Genomic DNA, 14,113 nt, shown 5'->3' with positions numbered 1-14,113 from the left:
ACCTTTTATTATTAAAATAAATTCGTTATGGTAAATAAACATTATTTTGTATATACTCTGCTATTCTGTATCTGAATTATCTTCCAATTCTTTCTTTAGGATTTTTGTGTCTATATTCAGGAATAAAATTAGCCTCTATATTTCCTTTACTGAATTATATTTTATCTCATAAATTTTTCTTACTTTTGTAATTCAACCCTGAGCTTAAGTCTCAGATCATGTTCTTTTTGTTTGAAGATACCAGTTTGTATTCTTTCAGTGCAGAATTGGTTGTGATATATTAAATGGTTTTTGTCTCAAAATACCTTAACTTCTTCATTTCAAAATGATGCTTTCTTTTGGTAAATAATTCTGGGTTGGGAGTTTTTCGCTCTCATTGGTTTGCAGGCTTTATTTTCTTATCTTCTAGAATCCAGGGTTTCATCATAAAGTTTTCTCTCAGGTTCTTCTCTCTCTCTTTGAAGTTTTTTCTTTGTTTTCTGTTTTAAGCAGTGTGTGTGTGTGTGTGTGTGTGTGTGTGTTAGTGAGAATTCTTTACTCTGTCACCTGAATACTTTAATCAGTTTGGGGAATTTCTTAGTACTATTTCAGTAATACCTCATATATTAGTTCTTCATGTTGTGTCCTTCAATCTCTTTTGTATATTTCTTACTTTTGCTTTTTCTTGCTTAAGTCAAAATGTTTCCTTCTGACACTCACCTCCATAATTCTCTCTTCAGTTCTTTTTAACAACTGCCAAATCGCCCATCCCATTATCATCATAAGCAGAATTCCTATTGTATTTATTGCTTTGGCATTAAGCCATTTTACCAATATGAGTGGTGTAATTTTTAAAAGTAAGATTATAGTTTTTCTTTTTTTAGTTGTCTCCTCCAGTACCTTTCTGAAGGATATGTGTTCTAACAATACAATAAAAATTACCTTTTTGATTAATGACACCTATTACATAAAATATTAATCTTATGTGAAATGTGCATTATTTCATTTTTGTTAACTTTCTTTATAATAATGTAGGTGATATAATCAAATGAACTTTGGATTCAGAGGTTTACACTAATATTATCCTTACCCTTACTTTGCATACTAACTAAGACAACCAAAAGTCTCCCTTAGCATTTTATTTCTCACCTAGTGTTAAAAAATACCTTTCGAAACCCTTACCATTATCCTGGAGGTTATTTGAAATAATCAACAGAATACCTTAAAGTATTAATGAGTACTTTATAAGAGGCCCAATAATTGAAAGTTTGTTACCTTAAATTATTTTACAATAAATATATGGCATCAAAATGCATGTAAAATCAAATTTATAGTTTAATTATTGCATTTTTTGTAGAAAAAAATAATGTAAGTGCCAATAAAGTGATACAAATATATACTGTCATACATATAACCAGAATCATAAATGTGAACTGCAGATTGATCTTCAGTTTAAGAACTGATTAAATTCCAATAATTTTCACCAAATCAACATCCTGTGGAAAACTAAAGTTGTCCAGCTAGCTGTCTAAATTTAAATAAGATTATATATTTAATGTTAGTTCTGTTTCTGGGTTCCTGTGCCTTTCATACTATATTGTTGGTTCACTTTTAACACATATTAAAATGTAAACACATGCACAGAATACACGGACACTTGGTGCATTTTCACTCTCTCACTAACTGCCCTATTGATTGTTAGATATTAATGTCCCTCTGTATGTTTGTGGAGGGATAGAAAAATGTCAGGGAAATAGAACAGGAAGACAGGCTGATGATGTTTTATTTCTGAACCTGCCAGAATTTGTTTTGCTGCTTCCAAAAGGATTCCTCCAACTGAGCCTGACTTGTCTTTTCACTACTACACTTCAGTCTAGGGTCACCTCTTCTTATATTCCTGTTTTTCTACAATCTATGTGACTTTCAGGCCTCTACTGCAAATATTTTTTCTTTCAATATTCTTTTCACACACAACATTCTTTGCAGTTTTTAATAACTGTTCTGGTTCACATATATATTCTTCCTACTTAAATGTCTCTCATTAATTGATTAATATTGAGTATCTGTACTAGGAATATTGGGCACTTATATTTGTTCTGACATGGCAATAAATTACATAGTAATTTGTCATTTGGTATTTGCTGTATTTTTTGTTTCACAACTACATATAGTTAATTGTTCCTTAGAATTCCACATTAATCTGGAAAGTACTGAGGATATTTTTATTTTATAGTAAACTCTCCCTGCTTTTCCTTTGTACCTAAAGTATAATTGGTAATAAAAATTTAATTTTTAGGATTAAAAAAATTAATTTGAAGTTTCTTTTGTGAAGAAAGAGAATCATCTTTAGTTGCATGCATACAAATCTAATAGTCATTTTATGAATTTTAAACTACTAGGAAATGCAGTACGATTTTATCAGGACAAAATAAAAAAGGAACTAAGCACATATTTTACTGATTTATATTAATCTTAGTATTTAATAAAATCAAGCTTTTAATATTTTTTAAACATTTCAATTTTTATTATTTTATTCTTTCTGGCTTTTTTTTTTTTTAAGATTTTATATATTTACTTGAACAGACAGAGATCACAAGTAGGCAGAGAGGCAGAGAGAGAGAGGAGGAAGCAGGCTCCCTGCTGAGCAGAGAGCCCGATGCGGGGCTCGATCCCAGGACCCTGGGATCATGACCTGAGCCGAAAGCAGAGGCTTTAACCCACTGAGCCAACCAGGTGCCCCTTCTTTCTGGCTTTTAGTTGTCTACACTATTTTTGGAAATTGTTTCAGTCTTGTTCAGAGAAAATCAGGAAATGCAATTCAGTGGAAAGAGTACAATGTGAAGCAAGACGGTAGAGTCAAATTGCACAGGATCAAATACTGCTTCTGCCATGTGTTTCAGTGAATATAATAACTATTCAGGTATAAAGATTTCCAGTGTTAAAGAAAAAAGATATTGTTTTTAAATGACATTGCAAGAGACTCAAAATTACTGTTTTCTATGAATATTTTCTCGTTGAAAGTTGTTTACCATTTGTAAATTTTGCATGTAATATTTCATTAGTAAAATTTAATTTCAGCGTTCTAAGTCTCATATTCAAGAAAATTACAAGGAATGAATCAGAAGAATGCTATTTTGTGATAAATGGAAGAGAAGAAAACTATTTCTATTGAAGACATGTTTTGTTTGTATGAAGACATGTTTGTTTGAATAATACCATTGTTGTTAAGTAGAGTGTTATGCCATTCCTTGCTGTCTTTGTGTCTGTATCATTGATCTGTGGGGCTCAAATAGAGAGCAGGGCAGGCACTCCATGTTAGAAAGTGTGAGTTTGAGAAGACAAATGGTAAGATTAAAAACTCAAGTATTGCACATGAAAGGTTAAAGGTAGAGAGAGGAAAGTATTCTTTCCTAAACCCAGGTGGCTCCCAAGGGATTTTTATGCCTTCCTCTGGAGTCAGTTATGTATTTATAGCACTAACTTGACTTGGGGTTGAATTGACAAAAATAACCTGGTTAATCTGTAGCCTAATGGTTATTGGCATGTTTGAAAGTATGCATGTAGGGGAGTCCTGGAAAAGCTGACAACTCTGGGGAATAGAAAGTGAAAAAGCATAGCCCTTGCTTCTATAGGACCTCCCACAGAGATGGCATAAAAAGCCGAACTTTGAACAAGATACGGACATTTACTAAGATAATCACTAACATAGCATTAATAGATAACATTTTTTTTTTTAAGATTTATTTATTTACTTGACAGACAGAGATTGCAAGTAGGCAGAGAAGGGAGGGAAGCAGGCTCCCTGTTGAACAGAGTGCCTGATGCAGGGCTTGATCCCAGGACCCTGAGACCAGCCAAAAGCAGACCTGAGCCAAAAGCAGAGGCCTAACCCACTGAGCCACCCAGGCGCCCCAATAGATAATATTTTTCTAATCCTCTGATCCTAAATTGTTTCTGTGAATCCTTATGACAATCCTAGAAAACAGAATCCTTCCTCATACCCATTTTCAAATAAGAAAGCACAGCACAGACTTGCTTTCCAAGGATTATGCAGTTTTTAAGTAGTAGGGTGTGTATTATATTCATATGTTTAAGTTGATGTTTAATATTACATCCTAACAATTTTAAGAGTAACCAATTCTTAAATATTAGAATTAAAATACATATGTATATTTTTATACAAATATAAAGGTCAATTACCAATGTTAAATCAGTGTTTCACATTAATTCAAAGAATAATACTGTATTTAAATATCCCAATCTATTAATTCTTTTTAAATTTTTAAAATTTTTTACTATTTTTATTTTATTTTAATACCAGTATAGTTAACATACAATGTTATGTTAGTTTCAGGAGTACAATAGAATGGTTAAACAATTCAATACAATTCTTACTCAGTGCTCATGAAGATAAGTGTTACTCTTAATCCTTTTCATCTCCCCTCTGATAACTATCTGTTGTTCTCTGTAGTTAAGAGTCTGTTTTATCATTTGCCTTTTTTTAAAAACTTTGTTCATTTATTTTGTTCCTTAAATTCCATATGAGTGAAACCATATGGTATTTGTCTTTCTCTGACTTGTTTCACTTGCCCTTATACTCTCTGTTCCAGCCATGTCATTGGAAATGGCAAGACTTTATTTTTTTTATTTATTTTTATTTTTTTCAATGAATTATATTCCATCATACATACACACACACACACACACACACACACACCACCTCTTTATCCATTCCTCTACTGATGGACACTTGGCTGCTTTCATAATTTAGCTATTATAAATGATGCTGTAATAAACATATGGTTGCATATAGCCTTTTGAATAAGTGTTTTTATATTATTTGAGTAAATACCCAGTGATGTGATCACTGGATCATAGGGTAATTCTATTTTAACTTTTTGAGGAACCTCCATACAATCTTCCACAGTGGCTGCACCAGTTTGCATTCCCACTAGCAGTGCAAGAGATTTCCTTTTCTTCCTATCATCAACTCTTGTTTCTTGTGTTTTTTATTTTAGCCACTGGGACCGTTGTGAGGTGTTCTCTCATTGGAGTTTTGATTTGTATTTCCATGATGATGTGTGATATTGAGCATCTTTTCATGTGTCTTTTGGCCATCTGTATGTCTTCTTTATAGAAAAATGCCCGTTTGCCCATTTAATAATTGAATTGTTTGTTTTTTGGGTGTTGAGATGCATAAGTTCTTTATATATTTTGGATATTAACCCTTTGTCAGATATATCTTTTGCAAATATCTTCTCCTATTCTGTAGGTGCCCTTTAGTTTTGTTGATCCCCCCCCCCCACCCGGGGAGAAGCTTTTGATTTTGATGAAGTCCCGATAGTTTATTTTTGCTTTTGAATCCCTTGCCTCAAAAGACTTACCTAGAAAAATGTTACAGCCAATGTCAGGAAATTACTATATGTGCTGTCTTCTTGGATTTTTATGATTTCAGGTCTCGCATTTAGCTCTTTAATCCATTTTGAATTAATTTTCTGCACAGTAAAAGAAAGCAGTGCAGTTTTATTCTTTTATATGTAGCTGTCTAGTTTTTCCAACACCGTTTATTGAAGAGGCTGCCTTTTTTCCTGGTGCATATTCTTGCTTCCTCTGTCAAAGAATAATTGACATAATTGTGGGAGTATTTCTGGGCTTTCTATTCTGTTCCATTGATCTTTTGTCTTTTTTAGTGCAAGTACCATAGTGTTTTGATTACTGTATCTTTGTAGTATAATGTGAAATTAGGACTTTGATACTTCCAGCTGTGTTTTTCTTTTTCAATGTTGCTCTGGCTGTTTGGGGCCTTCTGTGGTTCCATACAAATTTTTGTTTGTTCTAGTTCTGTGTAAAATGCAGTTGGTATTTTGATAAGGATAGCATTTAATCTTTAAATTACTTAGGATAGTATATACTTCTTCCTGAAGTTTTCCTTTCTTTTCTCAAGCCCACCAAGTATCTTTGATTGTTGCTTTAAATTCTCCATCAGGCATATTACTTATATATATTTCTCTTAGATCACTAGCTATGACCTTATCTTGTCTTATTTGGAATGAATTCTTCTGTTCTAGCATTTTGTCTAAGTGTCTGTCTTCTTCTGTGTTAGAAAAGGCTGTTATGTTTCCTGTTTTCTGAGAGGAATGACTTTATGAAGATGTCAGGAAGTGTCCAGGGCCTGAAACTTCCAAGAATGTTGCTGGTGTGTGCTGCGTGCACTCTGCTGCTATGTTTTGGCTGCTCTGTCCTCCAGGTCAATTGTCTGCAGATGCTTTCCTTGTCTACAAGCAGTGTTTCATCCTTGGCCAGAGAGTGGTCAGTTTTACGTAGGTGTGCTCTGTTCTGCTTGTTAAATGAGACCTGATACTACTTCCACTAGAAGTGGGTAAATACCCAATAGTGTGATTACTGAGTCTGCTACCAGGTCACTCAGTTCTTGTTCTTGTCCCACATGTACCAAAAGAATTGGAGAACCAAGACCGGAATGGGGAGGTAGTATACTGAGTAGATAATTATAGTACACTTTCAAGAATAAAAGTGGGTCACTGCTGGAGCAAGAGTGGCAATAGCACTGAAAAGCTCTAGCTGCATCCTTTTAAGACTGTTTTGTGAAAATGTAAATTTGGCTTTGGTTGACATTTAAAAAAATATTTTATTTATTTGAGATAGAGAAAGAGGGAGAGAGGACCCGAGAGGGTAGAAGGTCAGAGAGAGAAACAGACTCCCTGTGGAGCTGGGAGCACCATGCAGGCCTTGATCCCAGGATTCTGAGATCATGACCTGAGCCTAAGGTTGCTTAACCAAATGAACCACCCAGGAACCCTGGTTGACAGTTTTGATTGAGAGCTGGTGGTTATACAACATTTTGGTTTCTGTGCATGTCCCTACCCATGATGCATTCTGTTATAATTGTATTTATTTATGTATTGTATATTTATGAGTTTATAATGACCTTTTGCTGTGACCCTAAGGGCAAGTTGCACCTTTTGTGCACAGGCTCAGCTCTTGGAAGTACCCATTGTCGCTTTTCAGTAACCTCTGTGACTGAGCCTTCTTATTCTGTAACCCTCAGAGGTGGCTCTAAAGGTGTGGCTGTTAACCCTCGGGTGTGGCATGGCCAACATCTGCTTTAACCCTCCTCCCTCATGCCTAATTGACTGCCTAACAAATTATAGGATAGTTACATTTTAAAATTTTTTGGTAAGTCGCCATACTATTTTCCACAATGGCCCCACAAGTTCATGTCCACCAGCAGTGCAAGAGGGTTCTTTTTTCTCTATATACTTGCCAACACTTGTTAGTTACTTGTGTTGTTGATTTTAGACCTTGGGACAGGTGTGCCATGATATCTCATTGAGGTTTTTGATTTGTATTTCCCTGATAGTGAGTGATGCTGAGCATCTTTTCCTGTGTCTGTTGCCATCTGTATGTCTTCTTTTTAGAAATGTCTGTTCTTGTCTTCTGACCTTTTTAAAATTGGATTATTTGGGTTTTAGGTGCTAAGTTTTATCAGTTCCTTATACACTTTGGATACTAACGCTGTATCAGATATGTTCTTTGCAAATATCTTCTCCCAATCTGTAGGTTGCCTTTAGTTTTGTTGATTCTTTCTTTTGGTGGGCAGAAACTTTTTATTTTGATGTAGTTCTAATAGTTTATTTTTGTTTTTATTTGTTACCTCAGGATACCAACTAGAAAAAAAATGTTGCTATGTCCAGTGTTAGAGAAATTACTGCCTGTGCTCACTTCTAGGACTTTTATGGTTTCCTGTCTCATATTTAGGTCTTTAATCCATTTTGAGTTTATTTTGTGTATGGTGAAAGAAAGTAGTTTCATTCTTTCTCATATAGTTGTCCAGTTTTCCTATTTGTTGAAGAGACTGTTTTTCCCCCATTGTATAGTCATTCCTCCTTTGTCAAAGATTTATTGACCATACAATCATGGGTTTATTTCTGGGTTTTCTGTTCTTTTTTATTGATCTATGTGTCAATTTTTATGCCAGTAACATACTAGTTTAATTACTCTTATTTTGTAATGTCACTTGAGATCTGGAATTGTGATACCTCCAGTTATGTTTTTCTTTTTCAATATTGCTTTGGCTATTTGAAGTCTTTTATGGCTCTGCACAAATTTTAGGATTGTTCTGTGGAAAATACAATTGGTATTTTGATAGAGATTACATTAAATCTGTAGGTTCCCTTAGGTAGTATAGACATTTTAACAATATTTGTTCTACCAAATATGAGCATGGAATGTCTTTCCATTTCTTTGTGTTATCTTAAATTTCTTTTGTCAATGTGTCATAGTTTTCAGAGTACAGGTCTTTCACCACTTTGATTAAGTTTATTCCTACATATTTTATTGTTTGGTGCAATAATAAATTGGATTTGTTTTCCTAATTTCACTTTGTGCTGCTTCATTATTAGTGTACAGGAATACAACAGATTTCTGTTCATTGATTTTTAATTTCCCTGCAACTTTACTGAATTCATTTATCATTTCTAGTAATTTTTTTGTGGAGTCTTTTCTATTTATAGTATAATGTCATTTGCAATAATGAGAGTTTTACTTCTTCCTAAACAATTTGGATCTTTTATTTTTTTATATTTTCTGATTCCTGTGGTGGAATGAGTAATATTTTTTAAAGATTTTATTTATTTGACAGAGATTGAGAGAGAGAGAGAGAGCACAAGCAGATGGAGTAGCAGACAGAGGGAGAGGGAAAAGCAGGCTCCCTGTTGAGGAAGGAGCCTGCCTGGCTTGATCCCTGCAAGACCTGAGTCAACGGTAGCCGCTTTATCAACTGAGCCACCGAGGCATACCTAATTAGTAATACTTTAAACATATGACTCCCAATACACTAGATAACCTAATGAAATGGATAAATTACTAAAAACAAACTACTAAAACTGACTTAAGATTAAATTTTAATAGACTTATAACAATAAGAGATAATCAACTATTAGTCACAAAACCTTTGGTGAAGAATAGAGAAGGCCAGATAGCTTCACTGACTAATTCTTACCAATTGTTTTAAATAGAATTAACAGCAAATCTTTTACAATTGCACCTAAAAAAAAAAAGAATACATCTATAAGGTCAGTATTAAAAAAAAAAAAAGACATTACAAGAGAATCAATTACAGATGAATGTCCTTTATTAATATCCATGCAAAAATCCTCAACAAGATAGTATGAATTACCATAAAAGATTATATGGCATGACCAGGTGTCATGGCATATACATATCCCAGGAATGTAAAATTGATTCAACACATGCAAAACAATCAATCTGATAAACAATATGCATAAAATAAAATATACAACCCACATATCATCTGTATAGATATAATAAAAACATTGGACAAGATTCAATACACTTTCCTGAAGAAAAACATTCAACAAACTAAGACTAGAAGAAAACTTCCTGAATCTGATAAAGTATGTCTCCCAAAATTCTAAATGGTAAAGGAAAGAAGATTTTCCCCTAAAATCAAGAACAAGACAAGGATGCCCACTCTCACCACAACTGAACATTTTACAGGAGGTGCTAGCTGGAACAGCTAATGTGAAAAAGAAATGAAAGGAATAGGAAGAAGTAAAGCAATCTCTATTTATATATGACATGGTTTTGTATATATAAAATCCAAAAAATTAACAAATGTATTTGAGCTAATAAACAAGTTCACTCAAATATCAGTGTACAATATGAAAATTGAATGTATTATATACACTACTGTATTAATTATATTACATATACTATGTCAATATGAACAAAATATTGGAAAAAGCTTACAAAAAGAAATTAAAGTTGTGTAGGTGGAAAACTACAAAACATTGTTGAAAGAAAGGAGGACTATCTGAATAAATTAAAAGGCATCCCAAGTAAGGCTTAAAATTATCAATAGCCGATTATTTCTCAACAGGAGTGTCAAAATAACAAATTTTTTTTTTTTTCAGTAAATGGTCCTGTGGCCATGTGTATGTCTTCCCTGGAGAAGACCTATTTTAGTCCTTCCCCCATTTTTAAAATCATATTTTATTTACATTTAATTTAATTTTACTATTGCCAAATGAGTTCCTTATATTAATTCCTTATCAAATTACAGAGTTTGCTAATATTTCCTCCCATTTTCTAAGTTTCCTTTTCATTTTGTTTATCATTTTCTGTGCTGTGGAGAGGTTTTTTAGTTTGATGTAGTTCCACTCGCCTATTTTAAGTGTTCTTATCATAATAAAAGTAAACGAATAAATAAAAATTAATGATGCTGAGACAGCTAAATATCCATATTCAAAATAAATAATTTAAATTCCTTTCTTATGAAGTGATACAAATTAATTCAAATGGATCATCAGCCTAAATATAAGAACTAAGTGTACAGAACTCTTAGAATTATATTTTTGTTATTTTAGTTTAGGCAGAATCTTCTTTAATACAAAAACAACATCAAAATCATCAAAAGATCCTCCCCCAGAAGCTTGGTCTCCTCCTAGATGGCAATTAGAACTGACAACCAGCTCGCTCTGCTTTCCAAAGCAGATTTCTGCATTCTCAGCTGCTGGCTCCAGCGGCTGAAGGGACTGCCACCTTTTCCCATCTCCACGGCCTCAAGAAAAGAAAGAGACCTCAAACTTTCCAGATCCCTTCCTCTCGTAGGAAACTGTCAAGCACAGGAATAAAGATGGCTACTAACCCAGTGGAAGACAACTGCATCAACTTTGTGGGAATGAAATTTATTGACAATACACTTTACTTTGTAGCTGAAAATGATGACAACCTGGAATCAGATTACTTTGGCAGCTTGAACCTAGACTCTCTATCATACGAAATTTGAACGACCAAGTTCTCTTCATTAATGAGGGCAATCAACCAGTGTTTGAAGATATGCCTGATTCTGACTGTACAGAAAACGCATCCCATACCATATTTATCATAAATACGTATAAAGATAGCCTCACCAGAGGTCTGGCGGTAACCATCTCTGTGATGTGTAATAGAATGTCTACTCTGTCCTGTAAGAACAAAACTATTTCCTTTAAGGAAATGAGACCCCCAGACAGTATCAGCGACGAAGGGAATGACATCATATTCTTTCAGAGAAGTGTTCCAGGACATGACGATAAGATACAATTTGAGTCTTCATTGTACCAAGGACACTTTCCAGCTTGTAAAAGAGAGAAAGAGCTTTTCAAACTCATTTTGAAAGAAAAGGATGGAAGTGGGGACAAATCCGTTATGTTCACTATTCAAAACCCCAAGCTAGATATTAAAATCGCAGTTTGAATTAAAAAAAAAATCATCAAAAGAAAAAAATGATAGCTTGAACAACACCAAAGTTAATATAACCCTTGTGCTTCAAAGACACCATCGAAAAAGTAAAAACACAACCCCAAAAATGGGTACATTTAGTTTTATGTTAACAAAACCTATTTATCCATATGAGAACATCTCCTTTCTGGATTTTTAGAAATACATCAAGATAAGTGTGTTAAGATTGACTTCAGATGCTGGATACCATATATCATTTCTACTTTTGTTTACCTGAAAAAAATTTGACCTACTCCTTATAGTGCTACCAATTCGAGTGGCTAAATATAGTTTTTCTATTAAAATTCCTGAGTCCACATACTGCCCTGACCTTTGCTCTCTCTCCTTGATGTGAATTGTAACTGTAACACAAGGAATATTGGCATGCTTACCCTGTATGACCCTTGACTCATCCATTCCTGTACAGGAATTAGGTTTCTAATCTATATCAGGAAGGGTCATTCCTGGGCAGGAAAGAACAAATTGAGAACAACTCCTTTCTAACAAAACTATAATACCAAACAGATCTGAAAACAGAGGTTACCCTGTGAAAGATAAATGACTCAAAGAGCAAGAAAAATAAAACTATTAATCAAACACCTATAATCTTACCTGGTATTTCAGTGCCCAGAGAATGACTATATCTTATCTTCACATTTTAAATAAAATCTTTGTATTTACATATTTACTAATTAATTCTTTATTGATCAGTATTCTTTTAGTATATAATCTGAAATATATATATTTAATTATTTTCAGGATAACCTAGTTTTCCCATCTATCCAACTATTGAATGTTAAATACTTCTTAAGTAATATTTTTGTCCACTCATCTATTATTGGTACTTGTTTTCTTTTTTAAACACTATGAATATGACTGCTATAAATATTCTTTCACATATTTTCTGTTTTAACAGTGCAAATTTCTTTTATTTCTTTTTTTATTTTTATTTTTTTATGATTTTATTTATTTGACAGAGAGAGACACAGTGAGAGAGGGAATACAAGCAGGGGGAGTGGGAAGGGTGAAGCAGGCTTCCCATAGAGCTGGGAGCCTGATGCAGGGCAGATCCCTGAGATACCTGAGCCAAAGTAGACAGTTAACTACTGAGTCACCCAGGCGCCCCCAAATTTCTTTTAAACATATTCTTAAGAGTAGAATTCTTAAGCTACAAGATATGTGAATATTCAAATTTAAATGATAATCTAAAACAAATTTTCAAAGTGATATCATTTTACATTCTAGCCAGAAATGTACATAATACTCCACATCACTACAATTGAAATTGTCAAATTTTTATTTTTGAAGTCTTAATGTAAATAAATTGGTTTCTCATTCCCATCTTGTTTGGGCACTAACCTAAACATAATTTACAATAGTTTTTAGACATATGTTCAATAAATTGGAAGCAATAAGTAGATACCATAGCAACGTGATTTTGATATTTGTTCACAATTTTTGTCTGGTGTAAGTGAACAAAATTATGATGAGAATTATTTGTTTAATATCATTCCAATGCTTCCTGAATTCTGCCTTCTTGTATACTCAGTTGTCATTGCCCATCACTATAATATAGTGACAAATTAATGTTAAATTTAAGTATTTCTCTTTAGTGTCAGCTTTGGGTATAAAAGTTTTATATATAAATGTGTGTGTGTGTGTGTGTGTATATGTATTTCTTTTTTTTTTTAATTTATTTATTTGACAGACAGAGATCATAAGTAGGCAAAAATCAGGCAGAGAGAGAGGGGGAAGCGGCTCCCTGCTGAGCAGAGAGCCTTATGCGGGGCTCAATCCCAGGATTCTGGGATCATGACCTGAGCTGAAGGCAAAGACTTTAACCCACTGAGCCACCCAGGGACCTCGTGTGTGTGTGTGTATTTCTTTAAACTTCTTTAATAATATGGTTTACATTTTTGCTGTAGGTATGAGTTTTTCAGACTTTCTTGGCTTCAGCCAAATAACAAATATATTAGAGAATATTATTATATCTTCCTTCAGAAATTCTTTCCTCTTTAGTTCTGCAAATGATTCTGGGAGGACATTGTTACTTCCTGAGAAAATAAAAAATTACCCAAATTAGAAAAGACATCAGAAAAACCAGCTGCAAAGTTGGTAGGGAACAATATTTCCCCCAAGGACACACTTCAAATACAAAGTAACATAACAATCTCTTTCTCTGAGAAAGATGACTGCCTTCTAACTCACTGAGGAAAGGGATTCTCTAAAATCCTAGACTGTCAGAAACTTTGCCATTTGAAATTATATCAGTAAGAATGAACTAACTCCTGCCTGAAGATTCGAACTCATGTTGGCACAGTTAACCAGTTTTGAATTATGACCCATGAAATACCCTGCTTTCTGGCCATAACACTTTTCATCAATCAAAACTTTAAAGTCTCTAATGAAACAGGATTCAGGGCCAATTTGCAGTCAGATCTAATGGTAACCCCTTTACTCACTGCCTTCCTTTGCTTGGGCCTATCAAATCACTGTTTCATTCCAATGTCAACTAAAAACTCTCCCTTCAAAACCTGTAAGATCTCTATTTTTCCTTTTTTGGGGGAGATATGCCATGGTTCTCCTGATATGTGGCCTCCCTCATTGCAGTGATTATTCATGGTTTTAGGAAATTTGAAGGCTCCAAAGAGAATTGATTGTGATTGCTAGACTGAGACCCAAAGTCTAGTGATAATGTACGCAACTTGAGAACCTTAACAGGAGCCCCATTTGAAAAATAGGAAACCTGGGGCGCCTGGGTGGTTCAGTGGGTTAAAGCCTCTGCCTTCGGCTCAGGTCATGATCCCAGGGTTTTGGGATCTAGCCCTGCATG

The 14,113-nt window shown here is 33.9% G+C and overlaps 1 protein-coding gene across 1 annotated transcript; it reads left to right on the top strand.

Annotated features, from left to right (window-relative positions):
* The first annotated feature begins 10,442 nt into the window (after nucleotides 1-10,442).
* Nucleotides 10,443-11,269, top strand: LOC131813672 (interleukin-18-like). Its single transcript, XM_059144044.1, is given in 2 exon segments — nucleotides 10,443-10,769; nucleotides 10,772-11,269. Coding segments are annotated over 2 exon segments (600 nt in total). The 5' UTR covers nucleotides 10,443-10,654; the 3' UTR covers nucleotides 11,257-11,269.
* Nucleotides 11,270-14,113: the final 2,844 nt, after the last annotated feature.

Source organism: Mustela lutreola, chromosome 13 (assembly GCF_030435805.1).
Source record: "Mustela lutreola isolate mMusLut2 chromosome 13, mMusLut2.pri, whole genome shotgun sequence".
Lineage (NCBI taxonomy): Eukaryota > Metazoa > Chordata > Mammalia > Carnivora > Mustelidae > Mustela > Mustela lutreola.
This window is presented reverse-complemented; position numbering and strand designations above follow the sequence as displayed.